Below are 26310 nucleotides of genomic sequence, written 5' to 3'. Positions count from 1 at the left end.
CTAGTTTGCATTTTTGCCTGTCACAAGCTTCACTTGTTTAATTATTTTGGATTGATGAGCTAACTGATTTTAAGCTAAGGTTCAAACGCCATTCCTGTGTTAAGAAGCTGTAAATGCATTAAAGAGTTACCTCTGGACGATCCCAGGCGGGACAGAGAGGATCGCCGAAAAGAGGGGTATCCATAGTAACTTATGTCCTCAGAGAACATAGCATCTGCATCAATAATCACACTGGGATGGGCTGAGTGAATGTCTGCATCCAACAAGGACATCAGGTCCTCTGCTTGGGAAAAAAAAAGCAGAAAAACTAGGGAGTAAAATTGTTTTCACAAGAAAACAGTCGCCATTCTTTATAATGTTACTAATAAAGCAATGCAATTATCAAGACTTAATTCCCAACTTCTCTTCATGTAATATTGCAGCATAAGTGAAATAAGTCCTTTTCAGGGACAAAGAGCAGCCACAAGCACAAATAAAACCACTTCCGTCTGTTTTTCATTGAATAATATACAGTACCTCCAGGGAGGTAGGACTCGCTGGCTGTGTCATCTCCATCATCTCCATCTTCATCATCTCTGCTCAGCAGGTTGTTGACGGCCAGGTTGACATCCAGGTTTGTTCTCTGGAGTTCCCGAATGATCACACTCCTAGACTTGCCCTGAAGGACTACTTGGGCCTGGGAATAAACAGAATGAAATCATTAGCAGCATGTCAACTGTCAACATGATCACACATTTGGCAACATATAGGAGGATTTAAGTTAAATTAGTTGCAATTTTTTCAGACGCTTTTGCATGTTTTCCCCCTATTTTGATCACTGATATAACGTACGTGTGTGTGTGTGTGTGTGTGTGTGTGTGTGTGTGTGTGTGTGTGTGTGTGTGTGTGCGTGCTTAAGTATGTTTCACATTAAGTAAGTCGGTTTTTGAGGGATCTTTCTGCAGATTAAAAGCACGGAATAATATTCGGATGCCATGCTACTTCGGATGGACCAGATGGATGGAGTTCTGCATGGTTCTTAGATGACCACCATTTTCCAACAATGCTACACAATTGGCAAGGAGTGGTTGAGTGACGCTTTGATCTGGAATAATGGTGGAGTGAGTTGGTCGGTGTCATTAGGGTGCCTGAAGATGTCATAATCACATTTACAAAACATATGGAGCTTTTAACTGACTTTCCAAAAAGGAATAAAATGCAGTCCAAGCTCAATTTATAAGTCAACTACAAATTGGTTCACAAACATTTTCCTGACAATTACTGCTTGGGTTCACGACTACGCTTCCTGACAACCTTGCGGAATGATCACTTTCGCTCACAAATCATTTGCTCAGCGTTGTCACGTATTTCAGGTGTCCTCAATGTGGCTCCCAAGGAAGTGAGAAGTCCAAGTGATTGTGCTGTCAAGAAGCTGGTATTTTTGGAAAGTAACCTCAGCACAAGAAAGACAGACAGCCGCCTGCAGTGGCAGCTGCTGTACACAGCAGGGAAGAGGCGAGTGGAGTGTAAGCTACAGGGAGAGCCAAACGAAGTCACTCGACCATGCCATTTAAAAGCTCAACACGCAAATATACGAATGTGCACATGAATTGGGGCTTAATTAAACTTCATAAACCCAGTTTACATATTTACATGATCCTTTATTAAGTTTTCATGCTGATGACCCTGGAAGCTCCCTGAACTTTTTATTAAAATTGTAAAACTAAAGCCGTCTATTATCAAAGGTTATTTAAAAAATCTGAAGAGTTCTTCAATAAAAATGTTTAAAGATGCTCTAACAATTCGGAAAAAACTTTCTTTACAATAGCCTTTTTATTTGCCCATTTATGACTTAAACATCTTCTAATTAGTAGATTAACACCTTAGTTGTTTGCAATGGGTACTCCTGCAAGCCCCCCGCCAATAGTAGCGATTTGAAACTGAATTTTCTGCATTCAGTAGCTTTAAAGACATTTCAACAATAATCGTTAATAGTAGCGGCGGTCATAAATAAAAATAGAAACCAATATATTCCCTTCTAATGGAAGTGAATATTGGCTCCAAATATCGGTTATCGGACACCTTGACAACTTATAATAAGCATAGACCCTGAGAAAAAAAAACACACGAGTCTATCTCTAGTATAAAAAGTTCATTACACTATACAATACAGGCTGTATTCTATATGCTCGCTTTAAATTCTGTCACGAAAGATCAGATGTACCTGGGATATAAGTTCTTCAGGGATGACTGAGGCTGGTATGACTGGTTGGGGCTGACTACCTAGAAGACCTGATCCCCGATCTCTTCCTGTACGGATCACCCTAGTCTGACGACGGGAGTCACGAGCTGCTGTTGATGATCTGCCTGAAGTGTTGCCACTTCCTCCTCCTCCTCCACTTCCTCCACTCCCACTGGTGCCCCCTGCTGCTCCACCACCTCCTGCTGCACCTCCACTTCCACCTCCACCACTGCTTCCATTTACAGCAGAGCTCCAGCGACTCCTACACAACAAAACACGACAGAGAGAGTGGAGGTTAGATATGCATGTTATAGAAAAGTCTCAGAACACATGCCGAAAAGTGATTTCTCCCTGTGACAGCACATACACAGCAGTTTATATTATATAAAAAGGTTGTTACACAACAAGAATAAACAAATGCATTTTAATTATTTTTTACATCATTTCTTTGGAAGGCCAAGATGATTCATTTTAATACCTAAAAATACTGGAGTTAATGAGGCAAGTAATAGTCATCAATACATGAATTAACAATGTAGGAAGAGACAGTGCCCCACTGGTGAACAGCTTTTCCCCCTGATGGCTACTGTATATTACAGCAGTTTATAATGATTGTGTGGCACCGACCGACTCTGACAAGCAAAAACACCACGACCCAGCAATAACATCAGAGCTGTGGTGCATACACTCAAATTTTAGTGGACCGCTTGGCTCTGTCAACCCTGCCAGAACTTACACAAGGGTGTTGCCTGCCAGTCTGCCCAGTGTGTCAGAACCCGACAGGAACCAGGGAGGATCACTAGTCCTGCCTGGCCTGGAGCTCCTTCCTGTCCCTGAACCAGTGCTCAACTTTGAACTGGAAACAAAAGATGGGAGATCAGTTACAAACCTATAAGTGGCCCACTCATTTCTTTATTACCTGGGTGAAAAGAAAGCAAAATTATTGGCAAATGATACCCTTTGGTTCAGGATCCATTTCTTACACTATTACATTATTCAAATAAATGGGTATGTTGGAGACTAGCATGACAACACCCTTGGGAACGAGAATTGCCTGCAACTCGTTCCTCCTTCAAGACTTTTTGAAAGTACTTGGAGTTTTGGGGATGCAGCTGCTTTCTCCCATTTCAAGATATGTGATGCATGTTTGTATATTTCTTTAAAAAAAAATTTTTTACCTAAAACAGGCATTTTGTATGAAGGTTATTACGCACGGAACATAAAAAACTATAGTGACAATTTGAATGATAAACGTATACGATCAAACTCTCAGAGGGCAATTAAGAGGAAGCAGGAAAACTGGCTGTAATGAGCAAAACAAACAGAATAGCACATTCAAGACAAATTAACAAAATGGTTATATACGCCAACACTTCTGAGTGAAAACAAGACATAAATCAGGGTCAGCTCAAAAAAAACAACAAGCTGGACCAAGACACTTTAAAAAATAAAAATAAAAAACTCGACGACGGCTGGTACATGGAATCGCCCCCTCACACTTGTGAGTGCTTGTAAATGTGATCATACAAGGCTTTACAAGTTTGACAATCCAGATTTATTTCCCCTTTATGTATGGTCAAAATGTCACCTAAATTAGCAGTTTCACGCAAGGCTTGCAGTGTTATTTTGGCATATTAGCAATTTAGCACCTGCCGATTCGCCCGGCGCCGCCGTTATTTATGCCGTAAAAAGTCTTCATTATGCAGTTACTGAATTCAACTGTGTAATATATATTAGCAGCACAAACGAACAAAACCGATTATATCCCCCACATTTTGTGTGTGGTGGGACTTGTGAGATGCTACGCCAGTTAGCATCTGGTGGTTCAGCCACCGCATACAGAGTGCCCAATCACGTCTTTCGCCTTCATTGAACTATACAATCAAACTACATCTAAATGACTAACTAATTCAGTGATTGACTGACCTGATATGAAGTGATCGCTACGCAAGAGATCTCTACCACAATGAGGAGGATTCCCAATTCCTCCGTCTTGTTGTTCACTTATGAACTATTGGCTACGCATCGGTTCCTCTTTTGGTAGCCTGAAGAATATTCAAGCCTTCTTTTGCCCCTTCTCATTGTGACACCTGGTCCACAACAGCTGTCTATCGTTGTAAAAGTGTGGCGTTTGCCGTTTACTCAAAGGAGCGAACGTTTTCTTGCCTGCCAAAGTGGCAGAGCTAACGTGCATTTGGGATGTGTGACGTCGTCAACTTCCGGATCTCTATTGAGAGTGCCTTCATCACTCGCCACTGATGAAATTCACCTGCATTTGGCGGGCTGGCAGTTGTTAATGTCATGCGCTAATCATGACATATTTCCTCCCAACAATGAGACCAAAGCCAAAGTCAGACATTTGGGCAAGAAGTAAATAAATAAATAAATAAATAAATAAAAAACTAAGTTAAAGTAACCAATCATTAGTAAACCTTAGCAAATTTAAATCATGGTCCTTTCCTAAGCAATCGTTTGTTCTAACACACAAAGATGAAAGAAAGCAATAATAAAAGACCTCACCCATCACCGCCATCCGGTTTGCTAAGCTCCAGGCGATCAGGCTGGACAGCAAAGCTGATTCGACACACACGCCCATCCTAAAATAGATTTAATTTGACAATTACAGGTATGGAAAGTGCAAATCTTCAAATTGGGTAATGAAGTACACTTTAAAAGGTTACATAATGTTTCTAGATCATCAAATAATTGCTGCAATAATCCATGGTTCTCCTACAAATAGGAATCATTTTGGCAACTTGAGTCACGTGAAGGTAAAATGTAAACAACTCAAATGAAACCCAAAGAACAGTAGTCAACTGGTAAAACAGACACAAGCAAATTAATAATTTATTAGTCAGATTATTTGCTAAATCAAATAAGAGATTACATATTTAACATATTTCCTGTCTTAACTGGATAACTAATAATGTGCATGCACTAATATCTCAATGGAAAACAGTATTACCTCAAGAAGAAACCCAGCATGGTTTGGCCCAACAACACACTGTTTCAATGTGGCCTGCTCCAACAGGCTAAAATGTGGATGACTATATTAACACACAAAAAAACACAGAAATTAGGGCTAAACAATGACATAAAAGAATTGCATTTGTTCAACTTCAAGGTGCAATTTTAAATAACTCACCTAATGAAACTATATTTGTTGAGTTTCTCTGACACTTCACGGAGTCTATAAAGAAAAGTAAAAATACTGGATCAGTAAAGATGGATCAGTCAACACACTTAACTGATATTTGAGAAAAGGCACCAAGCAATACTATTCTCGTATTTGCTGCATTGTCACACTGTGTCTCTGTCTGGAAATGAATTTGGCAAGTGATGTGTTGAATCAACCAAACCTCGTCTACATACAGTGTTACCGTTTGAAACATTTAAATTACAAATAGCAGAACTGCCAACATATCTTAAAAAAAATCACTTCAGAACAATTTATATGAATTTTTTAATTGTTTTATTTCATTACAGCTGAACTGCATGCTGGACAGTGTTATGACGTGTAGACTAGAGCTGGGGGGCGGGGGTGGAAGACGGCTAACTATATTAAAGCTCCCATATAATGCCAAATCAACTTTTGTTTTAGCTTTAGCTATGTTAACTAGTGTTGCTCCGATACTGTTTTTTGGCCCCATACCGATACCTAAGCAACATGAAAAAGCTGTCCTGCCATTGATTCAGAGCATTCAAGGGCCAATAGGATATCTTAGCTCGGCATGCAGTGAACATCAATGAATGTTGTGCATAAGCAAGACACAAGATGCTGCATCTAAAGTTCTATAAAATTCCCAAGTCTTGTGAAAATAAAACGACAAAATAAGATAAAAAATGTTAGCGAGTGATAAGGTTGATGCTTATTCACGGTTTGAATTTGTGCAATCAAATATATTTGATAAAGGCTATGACTTAACCTCACTGAAAACAAGGCATTGCAACTAGGGGTGCACCGATCGCAATTTTCCGGCCGATCACTGATTTATATATACTTTTAAAAAGTCTGACCTGCCAAACCCGATTTTTTTCATAACAAGCAGCATACACCTTCAGTGGTCCAATCTTTTTTATTGGAAAAAATTGAACAATATCTGTGAGATAATACAAAGGGGCTGTTTTAACTGTACATGATATAGTTCTCTCAAATAAAAAGCCTATTAGTCATCTCATCTGAAGAGGACTGTGGCTGACTTTCAGACCCCTAAGGAGGGAGACGAGATCGGTAAAAAGGATCGGTTTATCTTTAAGGGATCAGCCGATCACCAATCACCCAGAATTAAAGAAATTGGAGTAGATAAATTGGCCAATTGATCGGTACACCCCTAATTGCAACGGCACAAAATTACAATACTTCAAAGAATAAATCAATCATAAAATTATTTACTTAGCAGTACAACAATGCACACTCACACACACACACACACACACACACTTTTAAAGGCACACGACCTCCATCATTTTGTGCTACTGGATATTTTCCTTTGAAGACATATTATCAAGTGCCGAAATACAAACAAATGATTAAAAATATAACTCATCATTAGCTACATTTCAACGAGGCATGGCCATTTGTGTTCCAACAAGTAACAATGTAGTATGTGTGACAGTAACAGTATGGTGCAGTGTTACAGCATTTATTCTGATGAATAAAGTTGTCATCAAGAGTGTTATTGTCTGCACATTATTGAACATAATAATCTGGCGATGATACTCCATTTTGTGGTGCTGCTTTGCTAAGACTACCAACGATTGCGGTTAGCAGAGCTGGGCACTTCCGTTAATTGGCAATTCGTGTCTATGACGATGCCCACCTTGCGGCAAGTGCACAATGACGTGAAGCCCCGGAAAAATACACGGACTGAAGCAGGTGTACGTCTGTCAATCGGGGTAAGCACATACAGTCCCTCTGATTCCGCGCATTTTTGCAAGCCTCCGCGTCAAAAAGCTTTCGCCGAATATGCGTAAGCACGTGACAAAAGGTGGGCATTGTCATTGACGGGAATTGCCGATTAAGGAAAGTGACCAACTCTGCCATAGTGTTTCCCACACCATCTTAATACTTAGGCGGGCCACCCACATAAATTGGCCACCACCCAAGAATTTTCAAGAAAATGTATTTAAAATATATTTAAAAGGAAATAAAAAAGTGTCACGACAGGATATGCATGTAACATTAGTTCGCCGTCACTAATTTGTGGATCATGAGGCGAGATGAGACGTGGTAACAGGACTGAGACCCACCTCCCGTCTAACCCGCCTCTCATCCCCACCACTGGAGTCCACCCACCTAAGTAGATTTAAAATCTGTGGGAAACACTGTTAGCCAAGTAGCTTTTGGCTAATGTTTAACTGCTAGTTTCCACTGTAGTGGAATAGAGAGCAGTGATGCATTACGTCACCGTAGCCACCTAAAGAAGAACGCCACGTCTGTGTCGTGGTATCAAACAGACACTGTTACAGCCATAATGAGGTAGAGTTGAGTGATTTCCATGACAAAATACGAACAATTCGTAACAGTTGGCAGCTCTGCATTTGTCCGCATCGGTAGGCGCCAAGAAAACCAAGTGCCATGTGTAAGCGCGTTTTGTTCGACTGTGTGCAAAGACAAAGACAGACTCGCGTAACTGCCGTAACACACGACTATACAGGATATGGCTGTGCGAGTCAGTGGTGATTCAAAGTAATACACGAATTGGCCACACACAAAAAACAAAGAATTTTGGATTCACAACGAATGATTTAACATTGTCACATTGACTGAATGGCAACTCAATGTGTCATATGCATGTGGTGATTGCGCATGCGTCGTGTGAAGGCTTTGATCCTGAAAGTGTGTAGGTATAGTTAACCAGCTAATGAGCATTAAATTAACTCTAAATCAGCACAGTCAGTGAAGCCCCCGTCTACGTAGTGTATCAACAATTGTTAATTCATTGTTGGCCTCTCACACCGTCGTAGCAACAAACAAACTTGGACGCATGACTGGAAAGACAAACTCCCTAGGCCCCAGCTATCTTGTTCTTTGCATTAGCTAGGACAAGGCCAGTACGAAAGAATGTGGATGGATTTAAAATGGAACCAAAAAAACATTTGACCATTGTGCAGGGTGTGGAAAGGCACCCTGGTGATTAAAAGTAAGCTATTTTAAACTAAAGAAATGCTGTCAGTACGTTGTCGTGCCAAAATATGAGGCTATGAATAAGGCACTATATAAGTGCACTCCATTTAGATAAAATTTTATTTTTCATTTGTGGGACTATTGCAGTTTTTTTCCCCCTCAAGCTGCAAATCAATTTGAACTTCATTCACTTATGTCAACACAAATAGAGACTAGAGATTTGGGGTGCGAGTCTGAGCTGTAATACTTGTGGTCATGTTTTGTTTCAATCAAATATGATAAATGTCAAAATTTAAATAACATTGTATTTTGTTTGTATTTCCGTTCGTCATTTCGAATAAGGACTTTATTTTTTCTTTTTTTAAGATTGAGTATTATCACATGTGGCCTGACCGACCTCAATAAATGGATATTGACTCAGTAGAAAAATATTGTGACTTCTGAACCTCTTTGTCTTGCTAGTATCTCACTGGATAAATCAATTTATTATCAACTGAGATCACATTTGCTGAGGACAATTTTCATCCTATGGAAAACATCCATAATTACTATGATGCAAGCATGAGTATGCACTTTCCTCGAATATCATGTGCAGTTTAATTTACTGTTAATAAAATTGCCTTTTGGTAGTCTAACAAGCAGAGAAAATAAAATGTTAAAACAAACATAACACGAAAGATTCTCTTTTGGGTCTTTAACGACTGTCGTGAAATAACTTCGCTAACATACAATCAGCGTTTGGGTATGTTTAAAACAAAGGTCTGTCATAGGCAAAAAAAAAAGAAAAGAAAATGTGACTAAGGTTGTAGGCTAATGGTCCCCCGCATACGTCAGGAAACCCCCTGGAATCCAAATGTATCGCGTTGACAAAAGCGTGGAACCTTATTAGCATTAGCCTTGAGCTAACTAGCCTATCGTTAGCTTCTTCATTGATGTGGATTATCGATAAGACACACACAATACAAATCTCGTAACGCGTCGAAATGTATCAAATGTAATGAAGAGGAAAAGCTCGTGTATTCTGGATAACGACGTGTTTTGCGAGCTTAATTTCCCCTCTTTTTACCCCATCCCCCAACCCGCATTGTCCATCTCAACTTTGACTGTGAGCCAATCCTTCCAGAGATGCAGGCAGCTAGCGTAATAGCTAACCTTGGGTAAACGGGTTAGCAGCTGGCGGCGAGTAGGAACGACCGTCTGTATAGATAGCAAGAAGCTAAAGAGGATTGTTCAAGATACCAGGCCTAGTCGCACCGCTACAGTAATGGGACATTTTCCTTGTTGAAGTAATAGTTGACGCACATGACAGCGTCAGCGTCGTTCACAAACTGTACCTCCAACACTGTTTCGCACAAGCCGCTGAAAAAGACGGTAGATAATTATTTTCCACGGGCCACGACAAAATACCTGTCATTGAGCTGATCCTCAGTCCCGGGCAACGGGTGAACCACGAAGTGTATAGATGTCATGGGAGCAATCCTAAATCACACCCAGGCGTGCGAAAGATGTAGAGGTTGTTGTTCTTTCGACAGCTGTATATTTCCGGATTCATAAGAATCGTTTAATGGTGAGAAAACTCGAGTTTAGAGCCCAGCCTCCTCACCCACATGCCGCCATCTTAACTCTAGCAAGCTTCTTGTGTGTGTTGATTAGAGAACATGCACGCGCTCTGCTGGTTGGAGCGCGAGCACAAAACAGGAAACGTACAGGACTGTCAACGCGATTACTTTCAGCACTAAAGGCCTTTCACTGTTTCCCTTCAAAAAATGCATCTGAGTGTCTTTATGACTTTACTTTAGAAGCCATTCCATACATCCATTTTCCATACAGGTTGCCCTGATTAGGCTCTTAGGACGAGAGAAGGAGTACACCCTGGTCTTGTTCAGAACTGGGCGGGTAATATTGATCCTTTTCGCCATTTGACTGCATTTGTCAATCTTTCACTCAATTATATTAAAATAGATTTTAGATTTACAATCCATCAATTCATTTTTAGTATAATAGAGTTGTCCTTACTGTGTGCTGGTCACAGTGGCGGAGCTAGACTTTTATCCAAGGGGCGACCAGGGGGTGGCCAAGGCTTTCTCAGGACAAGACAAAAACTTGGAAACATGTTATGAACAATCAAAATCCATTTATAATTGAATAAAATACACACACACACACATATATATAAAAGGCTGTCACTTTAACGCGTTAATCTAGATTAATTAATTACACGCAAATTAGTGCATTAAAAAAAATAATGCAATTGATCGCGAGTGGCAAATCAATGCGCAATTTGGCCTATCGAGGTACCCGTAGGCGGCAGAGGCGGCTAGCCACTACGAGCATTGACAACAGCAGACATGGACGCGAGTGCAGCACAGCCAGGAGAGCGAGGCAAACTTATTTGGACCTCCTATATCTCCCAGAGCCGTTTTTTTTTTAAGGTTCTATTTTTTTCAATGTACATCTTTCATCTCGCCGGGACCCGCGGGGTTGCGCTGCTGGGCTTCCGTAGTTGCTGCCGCTGCCACAACTGCCATTCATCACAGAGGCTACAAACTAGATCACCATGGCGGAGCGCAATGTCGTGGAGCGATGGCACGGACATCGTTGGAAAGCTGTCGTCGAGACGAGTCCGGGATGCCCTTATGTCCCGGTAGGATGTACGTTCAGGAGATACGGCCGCACAAAGACCTCCAGGAGACCGATGATTTTCAAACACCCCGCCTGCGATGGTTGCTATCGCGGGTAAAATCACGGGTTTGTTGAATGCAATGTCCACCTCTACGAGACAAATTATTTCAAGGTATAGTAAAGGCTTATAGTAATAAATTTTTTTTTTTTTTAAATGGCTGCTAGATGTGATGGAGTCATGACGTTTTTGGCAGTACAAGCCTGATAATTGAAATCAATAAAAGTCCACCACCCATCCGCCTCAGAAAAGCAAGAGAGAGATTTTATTAGCTACTGTTAAGTTATTAACATTGTTTTTCAGTTTTAAATTATATTTTAGTCGTTTTAGATTTAATTAACTCAGTATGGCTGTATTAATAGACCTATATTCTTATCTGTGTTACTTTCATGAGAAAGAGCAACGGGTCTGTCTATTCATTCGTAATCTAAAGGGAGGTTCCGGGGATTTTGCTGTGTCGGAAGGGAGTCAGGCTTATTATTATTGTATTCTTTTTAATCTGATTTATACCCATGGGAACGGATTCTCTTGTATTCAGTTGTAACCAGGTGTGTTGTGGGCTGACCTTTTTCTGAACCCTTTTTGTGAATAAATAACGATGTGAGCTGGAGAGAGATCACCACATTTGAACAGAGCATCGCTTGGATGGTTTGTCTATGTGGACCAGAAGCTTCTGGTAATTAAAACCTTTGCAAAGGAACTTCTTCAACAGAATCTCACCATTCAGTTAATTGAACACGCAAAGAGTACAATACTTAATATTGTCTACTCTAACACTACTTAAAACAGCGAGTAATAACTATATTAGGCTCAAAATGGTGGCTCTGGGAGATCTAGTTGAAAATTCTGGTAGTGCTAGTGGTTAAACGCAAATTTATTTATAAAAAGAACAAAGCCGGGACTATTAACAAGAACGCAATGATTTGTACCTTTTGTAAAAAAAAAAGAAAAAAGCAGCTCCAGCCTGACTTATCATTTAAGACTCTCAATGTAAACAAGCTTGTTTGAGCAACTGGCTCAAGGACACATAGCGTTAGTTGTCTGTTGTCAAATACTGTAACCTAGCTTGGGGTGTGTTTTTGATTTGAGGAGTTGATACTGTAGCCCAAGTTCCTCTTTTGGGTTTGAGTTGTTACGACCCAGATATTGTAGCTATAGATTTTTGTTAACCTCTCCTTCTAACCTCTTACTTTTCCTGATTACCAGTTTGTTAGTTTAGCTCAAAAACGACCACAGCTATTTACTATCAGTTCATCTCATGCCATCCATACACTGACCGCAGATTGTGGAAGTTTAGATTAAAGTTTGTTCAAAAATATTTTGAACAAAATTGAAGATTATATTATCTTTTAAAATAATGTATGGCCTAATTGGTTTGTTGAAGTGCTTAAATGTTTTCTTTTGAATTTCATTTATGAAGCACTCATCTCTTCTTGGTGTACAATTTTGTAATGTCCTGACAAATCCTGTAATTAATTAGATTAAAATGTGTAATCGCCTGACAGCACTAATATATATATATATATATACAGCATTATATATATTTTGTTCAAGTAGCACATTATGAATATATAATATATATATCTAGCATAAACTGCCCGCTTCAGGTCCTGTCACAGTATTTTGAAAGAATTTAAGTCAGGATTTTAACTTGGCACATCCAGAACATGAATCTTGTTGTTCTTCAGCCATTCCTTGGTTGTATTGCTGGAATACTTTGGATTATTGTCATGTTGCATGATCCATCATCTACTAGGCTGTAACTTCACAAAGGACGGCTTTAGGTTATGTTCCAGGATTTCACAATATTCCTCTGAATTCATGATTCTCTGGATTATGTGGAGTTGTCCAGGTCCTAAGGATGTAAAGCCAGCCCAGAATTTAACATTCTCACCCCCATGCTTCACTTTAGAGTGAAGGTTCTTTTGCTGGTATGCAATGTTGACTTTTCACCAAACATGACTCTTTTAGTTATGACCAAAAGTTCAATTTTTGACTCATCTGTCCACAGAAGGGACTTTCAAAAAGCTTCAGGTTTGTCCAGGTACTCTCTGGCAAAGTTGAGATGGGCAGCTTTGACCTTTTTTTTGAGAGCATAGACTTCTACATGGCAAGCCTTCCATGAAAGCCTTGAAGATTGACTTTTCTTCCGACTGTTGAAGCATGCACATGTGTCCCAGATGCAACAAAAGAGGTCTGCAAATCCCTTGATGTGATGTTCCAGTTGGCTTTTTACCTGAATTATCATTTTTCTTGTGGTTCTTGTTGATATTTTAGAAGGTCGTCCACTTCTAGGCAGGATTGTAGTCATTTTCAGTGTTCTCTAGTTGCAGATGATCTGCTTCACAGTGGAATGATGAAGCTCAATTTTTTGGGATGACTTTATAGCTTTCCCCAGACAGATGTGCTGTCACGACCTACTTCCTGAGGTCCCCTAAGATTTCTCTTCCTCTCAGCATGACTGACCTGTATGGGTTCACCTGGGTAAGACTAAAGTGATGTGGTTTTATCTCAGTTTCAGTCAGTAATGCACAATTTCTTTGCTAAACTGTGATTGGCTGGCAACCAGTTAAGGGTGTACTATTGCCTGTAGCCAGCTGGGATAGGTTCCAGCGACCCTTGTGAGGATAAGCGGTTAAGAAAATGGATGGAAAAATACAATTCTAACACTTGTTTGAAATATCCTTTGTTCTGCCATCTTCTGTACATTGTGTCACTGGTGTTACTGTATGACATATTGGTGCTCTTGCAACAGTAGCCCACTTTATTTGATTTTTTTTTTATGTATCTAACGGTATCTTGCAACATTGATAAGTAAACATTTTAAGGACATGTTATTTCAAACTTATATATACTGTATATAAAAATGAATGAAAATGTGAATGACATAAATATGAAATACAGTATGTCATATTACAACAAAGTATGCATTTAAACTTACTATTTTTTTTTCAAGTCTTAAACACATTCTTTGGGAAATATGAAAATGTAATTGCCCATTTAAATCCCATAAATTAGTTAATTTACATCCCAGGAAGCTAATCTAAAACAATGGCAAAAACAAATAAAATATAGTTTTGAATTGCTATAATGTAAAAGAAATAGTCAAACACATTAAGATGTAATTTATGTTGTTACTCTTGAGAAACCACTCCTCTTTTCGTCGTTCTTCTTGGCTGTCATCATTGACAGTCACATAATGTTCAGACGGGAAAATAGAACACTGTAAAAGTTAAGCGTAATATTGTAATTTCTCAAATAGTTGTCAACTTGTCACGCGGTGGAAATAAGCTTCTACAAACTGTTGTATGAAGGGTTTACCAATAGAGGGTGCTAACAGACATATAACTGCAGTGCTTGTGACGTGCGCCGCGGTTGCCCTCTACGGCAAGCTCTTTGCCTCCCTGACATCTGTATTGAGTATTGACACGTGGGGGTTCAAGCAGAGTCCATTACCACCCTGGCCCCACCTCTGGCTCCGCCAGTGCTACGCTGGAGCCTATCCCAGCTTTGAACTAGTTGCCAAACAAATTAATCAATATTATTTGTTTAGACTCAATGTATCGTCTACTCTGGACTCTAGAGAATTAGTTTAATTTAAAATTGTTCAAATCTCTAGGATTTCAGCCTCTCAAAAGTGAATATTCTCAGATTGCTGTCTGCATCCATGAAAGCAGACAGATTATATTTGTATAGCCTAGCCTGTGCTATATATAATTTGGTCTTGTAACTCGTTCAACATCTTTAAACAAGCATGACCGTTGGCAGATGGCAGACGTTAACTTTAAGATTGCAAAATGCCTTGCTCAAGGACACTGACTCTTTGAGGGCATTTCCACACAATTGCATTTTGCTAGTTTAGTACATAATTACAGTTTATCTCAGTCTCTTTGAGATATGTTTCAGATCAGAATTGAAATTGACAAAACTATTTGTTCAACCTTTACCGTTGTGTCACTTGTGCACATAAAAAAAAGCACTTCTATCATGTATCAAGTTGCAAATGCTTTGGCAAATTCATTCAAATGATTCTGTATAATCTTTGTTGTTTCCGTTATTATCAATTGCTTATGTTATGTTGATCAAAATGCATTATAGCCTAACTGTTGTGTTGTCTGCGGTATAATGGTAACTAAGTCTGCATGCAAAATGTTTGAACAAGTTGTAATACATTTTTTTCTCAGTCGCTTTGGTACATTTCTTAGATCAGAATGGAAATTTGTAAAACAGTAAGTGCATTTCTCAAAACAATTCGTACAAGTAGCAAGACATCAGGGTTCCCCCGCAGAAGTCATTTTCTTTCTCAAAATCTTTAGTACATCTCTCAAAAGTAAATATCTGTATCATTGAATTTAAAATAATGGAACTCAATGAGTGTGTTTAGTCTGTATTTGTTTGTACTCGTGGATAAGATGGAAGACAGAGGCATGGATCAAATGCTTTTGAGGAACATCCTCAAAAGTCTGTATGTGTGTATTTCCCCATTGTGTCTCTACAGCCGGCCTGTTGTTCTTGTTCTTTGTTTTGCTGGAGGTCTAGACAGCTGATACGTACCTAATCCTTGGGCCTGCCCGAGGCCCTCCTCTGTGATCTGACCCAAGCAACAACTTTAGGTATGTTTGGTAGTTATAACCAGAATTAAATATCTGATTTTACAGCTGGCACATGGAATTTGAATGAAGTAATGGACTTAAAAAATACTGGAAAATTATCCAAAAGTATTAAATTACTTTAAAAAAAAGAAAGAAAATACCAGCTTTTTAATAAAATAAAATATAGAATTAGGTTACAATTTAGTTGTGATGTTACAGCCTTTAACTTTTTTTCCAAACACTTTAAAATAACCATATATTTTATTTGTAGAAAGACTCTCAATGGTATAAGCAACATTTAGAATTAAATGGTGATGAGGAAACATGGGGAATTTTTTACTTTGGTGAAATATGTACTGTACAAGAAAAAAAAAATAGCAGGTATGTTTTGAGATGTGATTTGAATTGAGTGTTCTTGGCAAAAAGTGAGCATTTATATTTTGCCGAGTGTGGCAATCAGGGGGGAGAAAACAGCTGCAAACTGCGTTCAGCTGTCACACCTTGTGTCCGTGTTGGCGCTGGCATATCATTAGCACAATATACTTTGTGAATAGGACGTTAAGAGCAAAGTGGCGGGTGCAAATGAAGTGCAATTACTGGCGCCATCAGTGGATGCAGTTCATTGAATGTGGATGTGGAAAAGCTATTGTATTGTAGCTATTGGAAACTTTTCAATTTTTGGAAACTTTTCGATTTTTGGAAACTTTTCGATTTTTCATCAATGTGGTTTGCTGTACTGCCGAGGTATTTTGTCAGGTGAATGGTTGATTGACCATGACTTTATTCATTTTGACAAACGTACTACATCTACTAACAGGCTTCAAACAAGGAGACAATATGCACTGCAACTAGACATGAACTAATCTTAAATATTTAACAATGAGACAAAAACACAGAAAACATTAACAAGGTGAGGTTTCTTGCATTATAAATAACCTATTTATTTGCACTTGATTCAGCCACCCACACTTACTTTGTTCCTTCTGCAGTACATGCTTGTCTACGAAACCTGCTATCTGTGTGACATGTCACATGACATGCATGCCAGAACTTTAGCGGTCAATGAGGCAGCAAAGGGCAGACATAATATTGCACCATTGCCTTTCCAATCAGGCCAGCACAAGTGTTTATGCAAACCGCACACTACTGATTACACTCTCAATAACGTGATCAAACACATGGGAATCCACTGTCATGTACAAAATCTCAACACCAAAACACTGCTTTTCAATGCAATGTGAGCAAGTTCTATTGACACAAAATATACTATAGAACCAATTAAATACAAGATCTTTCAAACTGGTTTATATACATTGCTCAAGACATACACATCCTACAAGACTGGCAATGAAGACAATGACTTTAATATTATTATATTTTAAAATGACTATTAGTGTAAACGGTATTCTATGGTCAAGGAGTCATCCATTTTGTTTCATAATGAGCTACTTTTATAGTCTAACAAATACAGCCTTTCCAGAAACCAGTGGCGCTACGGTGAGAGCTAAGCTGGGATGGAAAGTGCCGCATCTGTTAGGCAGGCATTGAGGAAATAGGGGACCAACGAGAAATTCTTCAGTGTTGCCTCTTGGGTGACGCCTGAGTCTTGCATCTCATACCTGGTGGAGGATGAACACAAATCACACATGGTAGGTACTGTTGACAGACCAATGAAGTCCTTACCAGTCACTGGAGGAGACGACGTAGAACACAGGTGGCGCGTTTGAATCTGAGGTGCAAAGAGGCTGGCCGACAGAGTACGCCCCTGCGTGGCTGAACATGAGCCAATCTCCGATGTTGAGCTCGGGCAGCAGACAGTGCTCCATCACCAGGTCCAGGTCATCACCAGAGGGGCCCCACAGGCTGCTGCTGAACACTGGACCTTTGGAACACGTGTTCTGTCAGGACACAAAGACAAACTTTGTGTTATTTGCTTTTTTTTTAAAAGCCCTCCACATGTTCGAACTTATTGATTCAATACATAAAGCCCTCGGTTATCACAATCATCCCGGCACCCAATCCCATTTAAGCCAAGTGCAGTGTGTAAAAGCAACTCCACCGCCAAATAAAGACGATCAGCACAAACCTTGTCTTTATTGTGCATGTCCTTACTAACATTCTCCATATTGAGGCATAGTGGCAGAGCTGAATGAATTACGCAGCGGCACGGCGGAAAAGCCTCACTCACCATCTGAACAGTTGGAGCAGTGATCACCATTTCAGTGAGTTTACAGGCAAAGGATCCGTAAACTCCTTCATTCATGTAGTACTGGAACTCTGGCTCATCATTGGCAGATGGATCATCTGCTCAGTGGGGAGATAACACAAAACGTTATGGATACTTTCATATGACAGTTGTACAACTTTGAAGTTACTGTACATTTCCCTATTTGCTGCCACTGACCATGTGCTTGATCTTGGCAGTCACGCAGCACCACTTCCTTCGAGATGATGCTGACGGCCAGGGTTAAAGCAGAGGACACAAAGTAGCTGCCCGGCTCCGCAATGATGCTAACTCCACTAAGAGGGGGGAAGTATTGGTCCACCATCGACATGACTGCATGATTGATCTATAAGGCATATGACAATAAATTACTTCATATTACAATCAATCAATCAATCAATCGTTCAGCCTTTGTCATGAGAATTGCATTTTTTTTTTTAAAGATTAATGGTTATTGTATTTCTACATTTGTAGTACAAAAGGTAGCGATGACGTGCACTAACCAGTTCCAGCTGGGTGTCTGAGCCACCGAAACCACCCCCAATGTCTAAGATTTTCATTTTGAAACCAACTTCCTCCTAGAACAGAAAAATATTTATAAATGTTGAAACACAGTATCAAAAATACACAGTAAGCGAATGTGATAAATGTTTTAAAAAAGAAAAGAAAAGGTTGTTCAATTATAAATGAACATTATAACTGAAAGTATAGTTAAACTAATGTGGGGCACCTCCCAGAACAAAAGTAGTCTCAATTGACTCATTAGCTGCAGTATTTGTGAGTGCCCTAATTTTTGGAGGTACACTGTAGCATTTTCATTTCAAGTGCAACAAGGCATAGTCAAGATACACAATTTTTTATATTACAAATGTTTGGATTTTAGTGGCATTTTTTATTTGTTGCTTTTTTGGGTCACCCTTGAATACAGAGATATGTTCATGATTTTTACTTACCGCCATATCAAAAACACAACGAGCATCAGAGATAGTATTAGTGTACACCTGGTCATCCTTGCAGTCATCTGAAACTAGGAATCTGAAAGAGAGAAAAAGGTGGTTAATGATTAAAGAATCAAATAATCTCATTGGAAATAAATTATTTCATGCAAAAGATATCGTAAAATTGTGCTATTCTGACGAGTACTTACCTGACTCCCACCACCTGCACACCCAGCTCCTTTGCACTCTCCAGTAGATGTCGACAATCTTTGAGGGAACAGCCAAATGACATGCTCAAGTTATTGTCCTGCCTTGATGCTTCTGTTGACACCTGAAGGAGCAGCCTAGACAAAGGAAAATCCACTTTGACAATGATGTATTTTGTTCACATTAAGGGAACACACAATTATTTATTTTCACTACATCGACAATATAAACGCACTATAGCAACAAAGGTGAACTAAGCGAGCTATCACATTGTTTCTTGAGCTCACTTTGCATGTACAGTACTATCACCAACTAGGGATGCACGATAATATCGGCGGCCGTTAATTATCGGCAATTATTGATCAATTTGACGTCATACAGATAAAACAGATAATACAAAAGTCAGATGATAATATTAGACTTGCCGCGTTGGTCCGTCTGTTGTGGTTGCGGCTCAAGTTACGCCCAACTCCTCAACCCCTCCCCTCTCCTATGGTAGTGTCGCATATTTGTGACATCATAATGCGCACAACGGACCTCGTGTTGACAGAAGATGCATCATGGCAACATGGCAGCCGCCAGTGTGGACTTTCTATACTGTCTCCGCAAAATGTTAACCTCGCAGTTTTTTGTTGCATTTTTAAAACATGAGAGTTTTGTTTTGGCAAAGTCAAAATGAGTTACTGGTTGTCTTTGAAGCAGAGATATCAATAAAATTCAACTTTGTGGTGCTTTGCACAATGTTTCAATGTATTTGTACATGTTAGCCTTATAGTAGGATTCGAAAGTAATTCAAGCTAATTTTGCAAACAATTATCGTCTTTACTTATCGATTATCGATTATCGACATCGGCACTTTCTTAATGATTGGTTTATCGGTATCGGTTGAAAATAGCATTATCGTGCATCCCTAATTACCAGCTGCTGAGTAGGGCTGGGCGTGCCTGCAAGTCTCCGTGCATTACGCGTTCTTCCAATCCCTAGTCTACCATCACATAAGGACATTTTGTCTGAACGAACAGGAATTCCCTTGAATACATCTTTGCAATTATTTTTCATACTCTATTAAACACTGCAAAAGAAAATATCATCTTGACCTGCCCTCAGGTCCTTTTGGTAATACTTTGGCACTAGCCGAACAACATCCTCATCATTCTTTCCATAGTATTTACTTGGCATTCGGGTGGGAGCGTGAAATCTTGCGCAGCTCTGCTTCATGATCACACACCAGAAGGTCAATGCCACTCTTTGCAGCATACTTGATTTGGGAAACCTGTTTACAAACTCCGCTGTAGATGATGTCTTCTGAGGGAATTCCATGGCTCTGCACCAGCTCCAGTTCAAACTGAAATGCAAACAGTGATGTTTCTTTAAGATTTAATGCATCTAAACAAACAGGAACAATCCCCAATCTTAAAAAGAGGTCATTCATTATTCATGTGCCTGAATTAACTCATTCACTGCCATTGACGTCTATAAACATAAAACAAAAAAATCATTTTAACTATTTCTATTAGTTTAAACATTTTTTCCCACTTTTGTTAACAAAAGTAAGAGGTTTTTTTTAAATAATATTTTTTGGGTTGAAAAAAGAAAAGGAAAGATTATTAAAAATTAGGGGCGTCAGGCGATTAATTAAAAAAAAAAGTAATTAATCGCATGACTTCAATAGTTAACTCACGATTAATCATAAATGTTCAAATCTGTTCTAAATGTACAATACATTTTTTCTAGGTTTTCATACTCTTGTTAACAAAAGTGTGAAAAAATGTTAAACTAATATAAATAGTTCAAATGAATTTTTGATGTCTATAACCGTCAATGGCAGTTAATAAGAACCTTGTATGTCCAAAGTCTTCACTTTTCAGGAGACCAAAAGTTTGTTCAACCATTAACACTACATCATCAAAGAAAGAAAGCCATTTTCAACAATTGCCTCAATAATTTGTAAAAATAACACACATATGTGTGGACAGACTAATAGTGTCAATATATGAAAAATCAATCAAGCAGAAAAATGTAGACTTGTTGAAAAAGGCTTGTGTGAAAAGCAGTCTGAGAATCCGAAGCACTCCAAAGTTCTTTATTAAATATGGACTGCCGACGTGTTTCAACACAAACGTGTCTTCCTCAGGGCAAAGTAGAAAACAAATTAAAATTTGAAATTTACCAAATTGTGACAGATTACAAGATTACACATTAGTGTGTCAAATGTATCTGTGGAACAAAACAGTGACCATGATTTAACATGCTGCTGTGTAAATATTTTGGCACAAACTACCTTGTTGTTACATATGAATCCAGTGCCAAGAGCAGCCAGTACTTCAATAACACCTTGGCTGCTGTTGCACCTGACAGGATAGAAGGGACGAATTTGGGCCATGTGTGTTCGCCAGCGAACATGCTGTCTTATTATAACTCCTAGGTCTGCAACAAAGAAAGCTTTCTTCTCAGACTGGGGAAGAAAAAAGAAACTCAGAGTTAGGAAAAAAGATATTCTGAATTCAGGACAAACCTTTTCCGTTAAGATGACAGTCATGAATCCAGATGCATATGCAATCTCTACACACGGTTTGAAAGTGAGATCATTTACCAAAGTTTGTTCATAAATGTGATTGTCAATCACATCGCAGAGAGATGTGGCACCTTCCAGAAGGCCCACTGAAAAATGTGGTTCGTATGAGATTCCTTTCATCCTCTCAACCATGTTCTGAGTCCAACAGGCATAAAAAATGTGGCTAGTCCAAAGTGATGTTTCTCTCGAGCCCCTGGGTCCTAGGCTTATGCAACAAACTGCAAAAGAATCAGAAAAGACGTGATGAGACATTTCTATTTTGGATTTCCAGTGACGTGTCCGACTTATTTACGTTTTTCTCCATAAATCCCCATTTAGTGGAGTTGAGTAGGATGCATATTCTTCTGAAAAGTTTAGTTATGGTCACATAGCTCATATGTTTTGCTACATAAATCCAAAATCCTGCAGTTACTGATCTAGTTGCAGTTACTGTAAGATGTTTCTTATGTACCTTACTGGTGCAGCTCTCGTACTTGGATTTAAAAAAATCCTGCACAATGACACCTCATTTGTTCAAATTGGACCACTACAACTGGAGATATTCAAATTGTAAGGTGGCAAAAAATAGGTCCTTTTGAGTATAAGAATTAGCATTGAAGTAGAAGATAAAACTGTGACGCCAAAACGCTTTACAAATAACTGAAGCAACGCCCAATAAGAATCATGAATTGGGAAATGAGGTCAGTCTTAGCCAATCAGAAGCTGAACTCGTGATCCATGGGGATGGCTATCGAAAACAGTACTTTTTGTGGTATGGACCGATTTGGTACTTCAGAGCACCGATTCACGTAAAACCAAACGGTGCCATGTTTAGGTTCTGAAGCGCGCCTTTCAAAGTTGTGACTGCGCAGGAGTGGAAGAGTTGACGATTTTCCATGGCGCACTTGAACACAACATTATACGTGCACCAGAGTACTGATGTCATCGACTCACCCAGGACTTCACGCACTAAAATAAAATTTTCCAGGCTTTGGAAACGAGCGAGATTTTTGCGGCACTAAGCCAAAGAAATACCGTTTTTGAAGTATGCCGGGTGCAGGCTGACAATGCACGCCTGAGAGAGAGGTGTCGGCGGCGTCCTCGCTGTATGAGGAGCCCGTGACACGTCTTCCCCAACCGATCGAATCGTGCTGGAACCCACACGGCTTCCCCATCGTTAATGTATATAGACATTGTAATTTGGATATACTACTGGTGACGATCTTTTAATTAGCAAAATATTGTGGCCAAAATGTAGCGAGCATTACAGATCACATAGGGTACATTCGAATGATTAATTTGAACCCAATTATTGTCTTTGTTCATGTCATGTCCTCCAACTGTCATTTTTTTAAATTTATATTTGAGACCAACGTGTGTTCAAACTTTGAGCTTATTACGCGGCAACTAAGATAACATCAATTATTATTAATTTATATATTTACTGTTGTTCATTGCACAGAACTTTGATTCACACTTAGTTTTTTTGTAATATTAACTTATGTTTTTTAATTATACTTCAGTAATTGTAACATGTTAAACCTTTAAGTTTACTATTCCTCTTTGGCTCATTTAAATGAAATTTTATTTTATTTTTTATTTGTCAAATTTCATATACTGAAAGTTAATTGTTACGTTTAAAAAATATATATATATATTTTACTATTAAAGAATGATGAACATTTACTACTACCAAAATTGATAAATAAAATGTAACAAATAAAAGAAATAAAAAAGAGAGAAAAAGTACGGAAAATTGGTCAAGTTGAGTACCGGTATCAATTCCCAGGTACAGAGTATTGGAACAGTACTGGTTCAAATGTGAAAGGTACCCATCCCTAGTGACCCAAGAATTTTTTTTTTCAGTTTCCCTTCCTCTCATTGATGCATTGGGGGTGCTATAAAATGGAGTGGTCATTGACAGACAGTTCTGAAACCTTGTCAGAAGATAATTTGTGAGTCATAAAACACATCTAAGTATGATCCTTGGAAGTATGGGGTACCATCAGGGCTGGACTATGGGTGTGTTATTTTTTGAACGAACTCGAACCGGACAAATCTTCGAATGCATAAATTATTCAAAATGTCGGCGAGTCCATGAGAGAACATGCATTTTCTGAACTGAAGTGTAGCGAGGAGTTAAAAAGTGATGATGTCATCACCCTGCTCCCTGAAATTTGCAGCTAGGTTGCGATTTTCAAGTACATACAAAGAGTTTGATTTACATAAAATATAACATTACATGATTTCAGAGATGCATAATTACCACATTCACATTGTACTTTGGTATAAAAGTGCTGTATACAAGTGTTAACACAGTAAAATAATAATAATAATAATAATAATAATAATCAACCAAGACCAAATAAAACCTTCAAACAGTTTTAGCCTAATTTTTCCATATTTTCCTTGTGAGAGTGCCATATACAATTGGTCAGTAACAACTGCAGCACTAAAAAGGCAAATTGAAAGTTGGATGTACTATAAATATCGACCAAAAGAGATAGATTTTCGCTAAAGAAATGCTCAAAATAGAACTGATATGAAGAACTATATCTGATTTGCAATTCTAAAATAACTACAATCCTGGGAGACATTGCAATATACACATTTGACACATGAGATAATTCCCAACAACAAAACCAGTTCAACAACTTACATGGATGAGTCCTTGGGCGAACTCTTCCACTATCAGCTAGGATCCCAAGGTGGCTCGGCGTTGAAGTCAAATGGCTCCCGGTACAGAGCCGCCCCTAGATCCTCTGGATAGTTATTATAGACCTGCAGTTGTACAGATGAAGAAAGATCAATCACTGGCAGGGTAAGATTTCTGGACAGTAATACAATAATTTACCTGAATACACATAATCCATTTTCTTTATACAATTCATGAGACCTCAATTAATTCACAGTCCAAAATTCCAAGCTACCGCTTAAAGTTGGTGCGGTTCTTTCTAATAGCAAAGTAAAATGTGAGTTTATTTTTGTTTTTAAAGGGGTGTGTGGTGCACTGGCTGAAATGTGTTGTTAATCGTGACGTCTGGACAGACGTTATTAGCTTTGAATGAGCTGTAATATATAGCTAATACAGTCATAGTCACAATGACGCTACACCAGAACTAAACATACTCATTTGGTCAGACACATTTCAAAAGCATCGATGATGTTAGCACAACAGATTAGGATTAGCAATTTGGCAATCTGGTTCCGTATTGCGTGCATCAAATTCACTCATTCAAATTGGAATTCTACTTGGTAGCATTATATTATTATATATTTCGTTTATGTTTTAAAGTTACAAGCACATCACAATCGTTAATCACCAGGTTCATTCAAACGTATACTAACAAGCTAGCTGTCGACATGCGTAGGCTACTTACGTTCGTTGGAAACCCAAAAGAGGGGACAGAACGCTTTTTCCTTTTGGGCGGAATTTTTAACAACTGGCGGGATTACTCAAGGAGAAAATAAACACTGCCGGCATGGACATTGGGGTTGACTCAAATTATTAAAACCCAGCCAGATTTTGTCGGCGCAAATAACTGCACATTAGCGGCAACCCTCAGTTGTGGCGGAAGCGCTAGTGGGCAGCGTCAATCTACGTCAAAGATTCACATCCGGTAACAAACAAAAAACAAAAACATAAGTATGTACATTGTTGTACCATTGAAACCATTGCCGTAACCCCTGACAGAGTTGAAAATGTGTTAGTCTGTTAGTTAATAGTTTTGCATGCACAATGTATGTTATGCATCATATTAAGTATAATATGCAGCTGTATTAATTAAAAACAAAACATAATTTTAGAAAAAGCCAAAACAGACTTTGATTTTTATGTCAAAAGAATCAAAGCAATTCAGGGTTTAGTAAATAAATAAAATAAGAGTAATAATAGTAATAATAATAATTATTATTATAATAAAGTAAATCATTTGCCCGTGTTATTGAATGTTGGTAGTAGTAGTAGTAGTAGTAGTAGTAATAATAATAATAATAATAATAATAATTCTTATTATTATTATCAAACTTATTATTATCAAACTTATTATTATTATTATTAGTAGTAGTAGTAGTAGTAGTAGTAGTAGTAGAAGTATAGTTAGTAGGTTTATAATACTGTATATATACTGTATATATACTGTATTTTGATCATACTGCATAAACATTTGTAAATTTGTTGTATTTCAAATTCAGTAGCATTCATTTAGGGCCTGATGATGTTAACATTGCGTCTGATGGTATTAGATCTGTACATTTCTATTACTAGCCATCTTAATAGCAAGCCAAAAACATTGTGAATGACAATGTTTTATATATTATTGTTAGTATCTGGAATTATGTTGATATATTACTGTATATCATCAGGCTAGCATAATAAATATTAAAGCAAGGCCATTAAAAAATGCATCTTGTAAAATGCAAATTCAAAATCATACATTTATAGACTTTACTATTTACCTGAGTTGAATCTTATACAGTATTTCTACCACTACACCCACATTTGAAAAGTTTCTAAAGTTGATAGTTTATAATGTAAAACATTCACAATACTGCATAATTGTGAATGCTTTATTCCTGCAATTATGATTTTATGTCAAAAATAATTTTCAAAGCTATTCATGGATTAGTAAGTAAATAAATAAATAAATACAATCTTGTAAAAAGCCCATTTAAATTTATAAACTTTTCCAGTTACCTTAGTTAAGTCTTCATTGTGTTTTCCATGCCTTATAGACGAAGATAAAATGCTGTCCGAACAGAAGTTTG

The 26310-nt window shown here is 38.4% G+C and overlaps 2 protein-coding genes across 14 annotated transcripts in view; both read right to left on the bottom strand.

Annotated features, from left to right (window-relative positions):
* ubr5 (ubiquitin protein ligase E3 component n-recognin 5) overlaps positions 1-9998 on the bottom strand; it is a 46446-nt gene extending 36448 nt beyond the window's left edge. For 7 of the 13 annotated variants that reach the window (XM_086077816.1, XM_086077819.1, XM_086077822.1 and 4 more), the window contains exons 1-8: positions 9756-9998; positions 5367-5411; positions 5187-5268; positions 4742-4818; positions 2958-3077; positions 2204-2483; positions 517-676; positions 131-283 (exon numbers count right to left, since the gene is read on the bottom strand). In XM_086077816.1, coding sequence (XP_085933942.1) covers positions 131-283; positions 517-676; positions 2204-2483; positions 2958-3077; positions 4742-4818; positions 5187-5268; positions 5367-5411; positions 9756-9817 — 979 coding nt within the window. In that variant the 5' untranslated portion in view covers positions 9818-9998. The remainder of the gene's footprint in view (positions 1-130; positions 284-516; positions 677-2203; positions 2484-2957; positions 3078-4741; positions 4819-5186; positions 5269-5366; positions 5412-9755) is intronic. The other 6 variants (XM_086077817.1, XM_086077827.1, XM_086077821.1 and 3 more) reach the window with 3 other exon arrangements.
* A 6533-nt stretch (positions 9999-16531) lies between these two features.
* On the bottom strand, positions 16532-25129 carry LOC147171931 (antizyme inhibitor 1-like). Its single transcript, XM_086079389.1, has 12 exons — positions 24924-25129; positions 24203-24324; positions 21583-21782; positions 21271-21444; positions 20162-20334; positions 18992-19126; positions 18798-18879; positions 18348-18422; positions 18025-18190; positions 17809-17924; positions 17304-17518; positions 16532-17239 (listed from the first exon to the last, which is right to left on the bottom strand). Exons 3-12 carry the CDS (start codon positions 21694-21696, stop codon positions 17125-17127), a joined length of 1365 nt encoding a protein of 454 aa, XP_085935515.1. The 5' UTR covers positions 21697-21782; positions 24203-24324; positions 24924-25129; the 3' UTR covers positions 16532-17124.
* Positions 25130-26310: the final 1181 nt, after the last annotated feature.

The sequence above is a fragment of the Leptonotus elevatus genome, chromosome 6 (genome assembly GCF_054856555.1).
Source record: "Leptonotus elevatus isolate MCC_2025b chromosome 6, RoL_Lele_1.0, whole genome shotgun sequence".
NCBI lineage: Eukaryota > Metazoa > Chordata > Actinopteri > Syngnathiformes > Syngnathidae > Leptonotus > Leptonotus elevatus.
The sequence above is the reverse complement of the archived record's forward strand: the minus strand, read 5'-3'. Positions and strand labels throughout refer to the sequence as shown.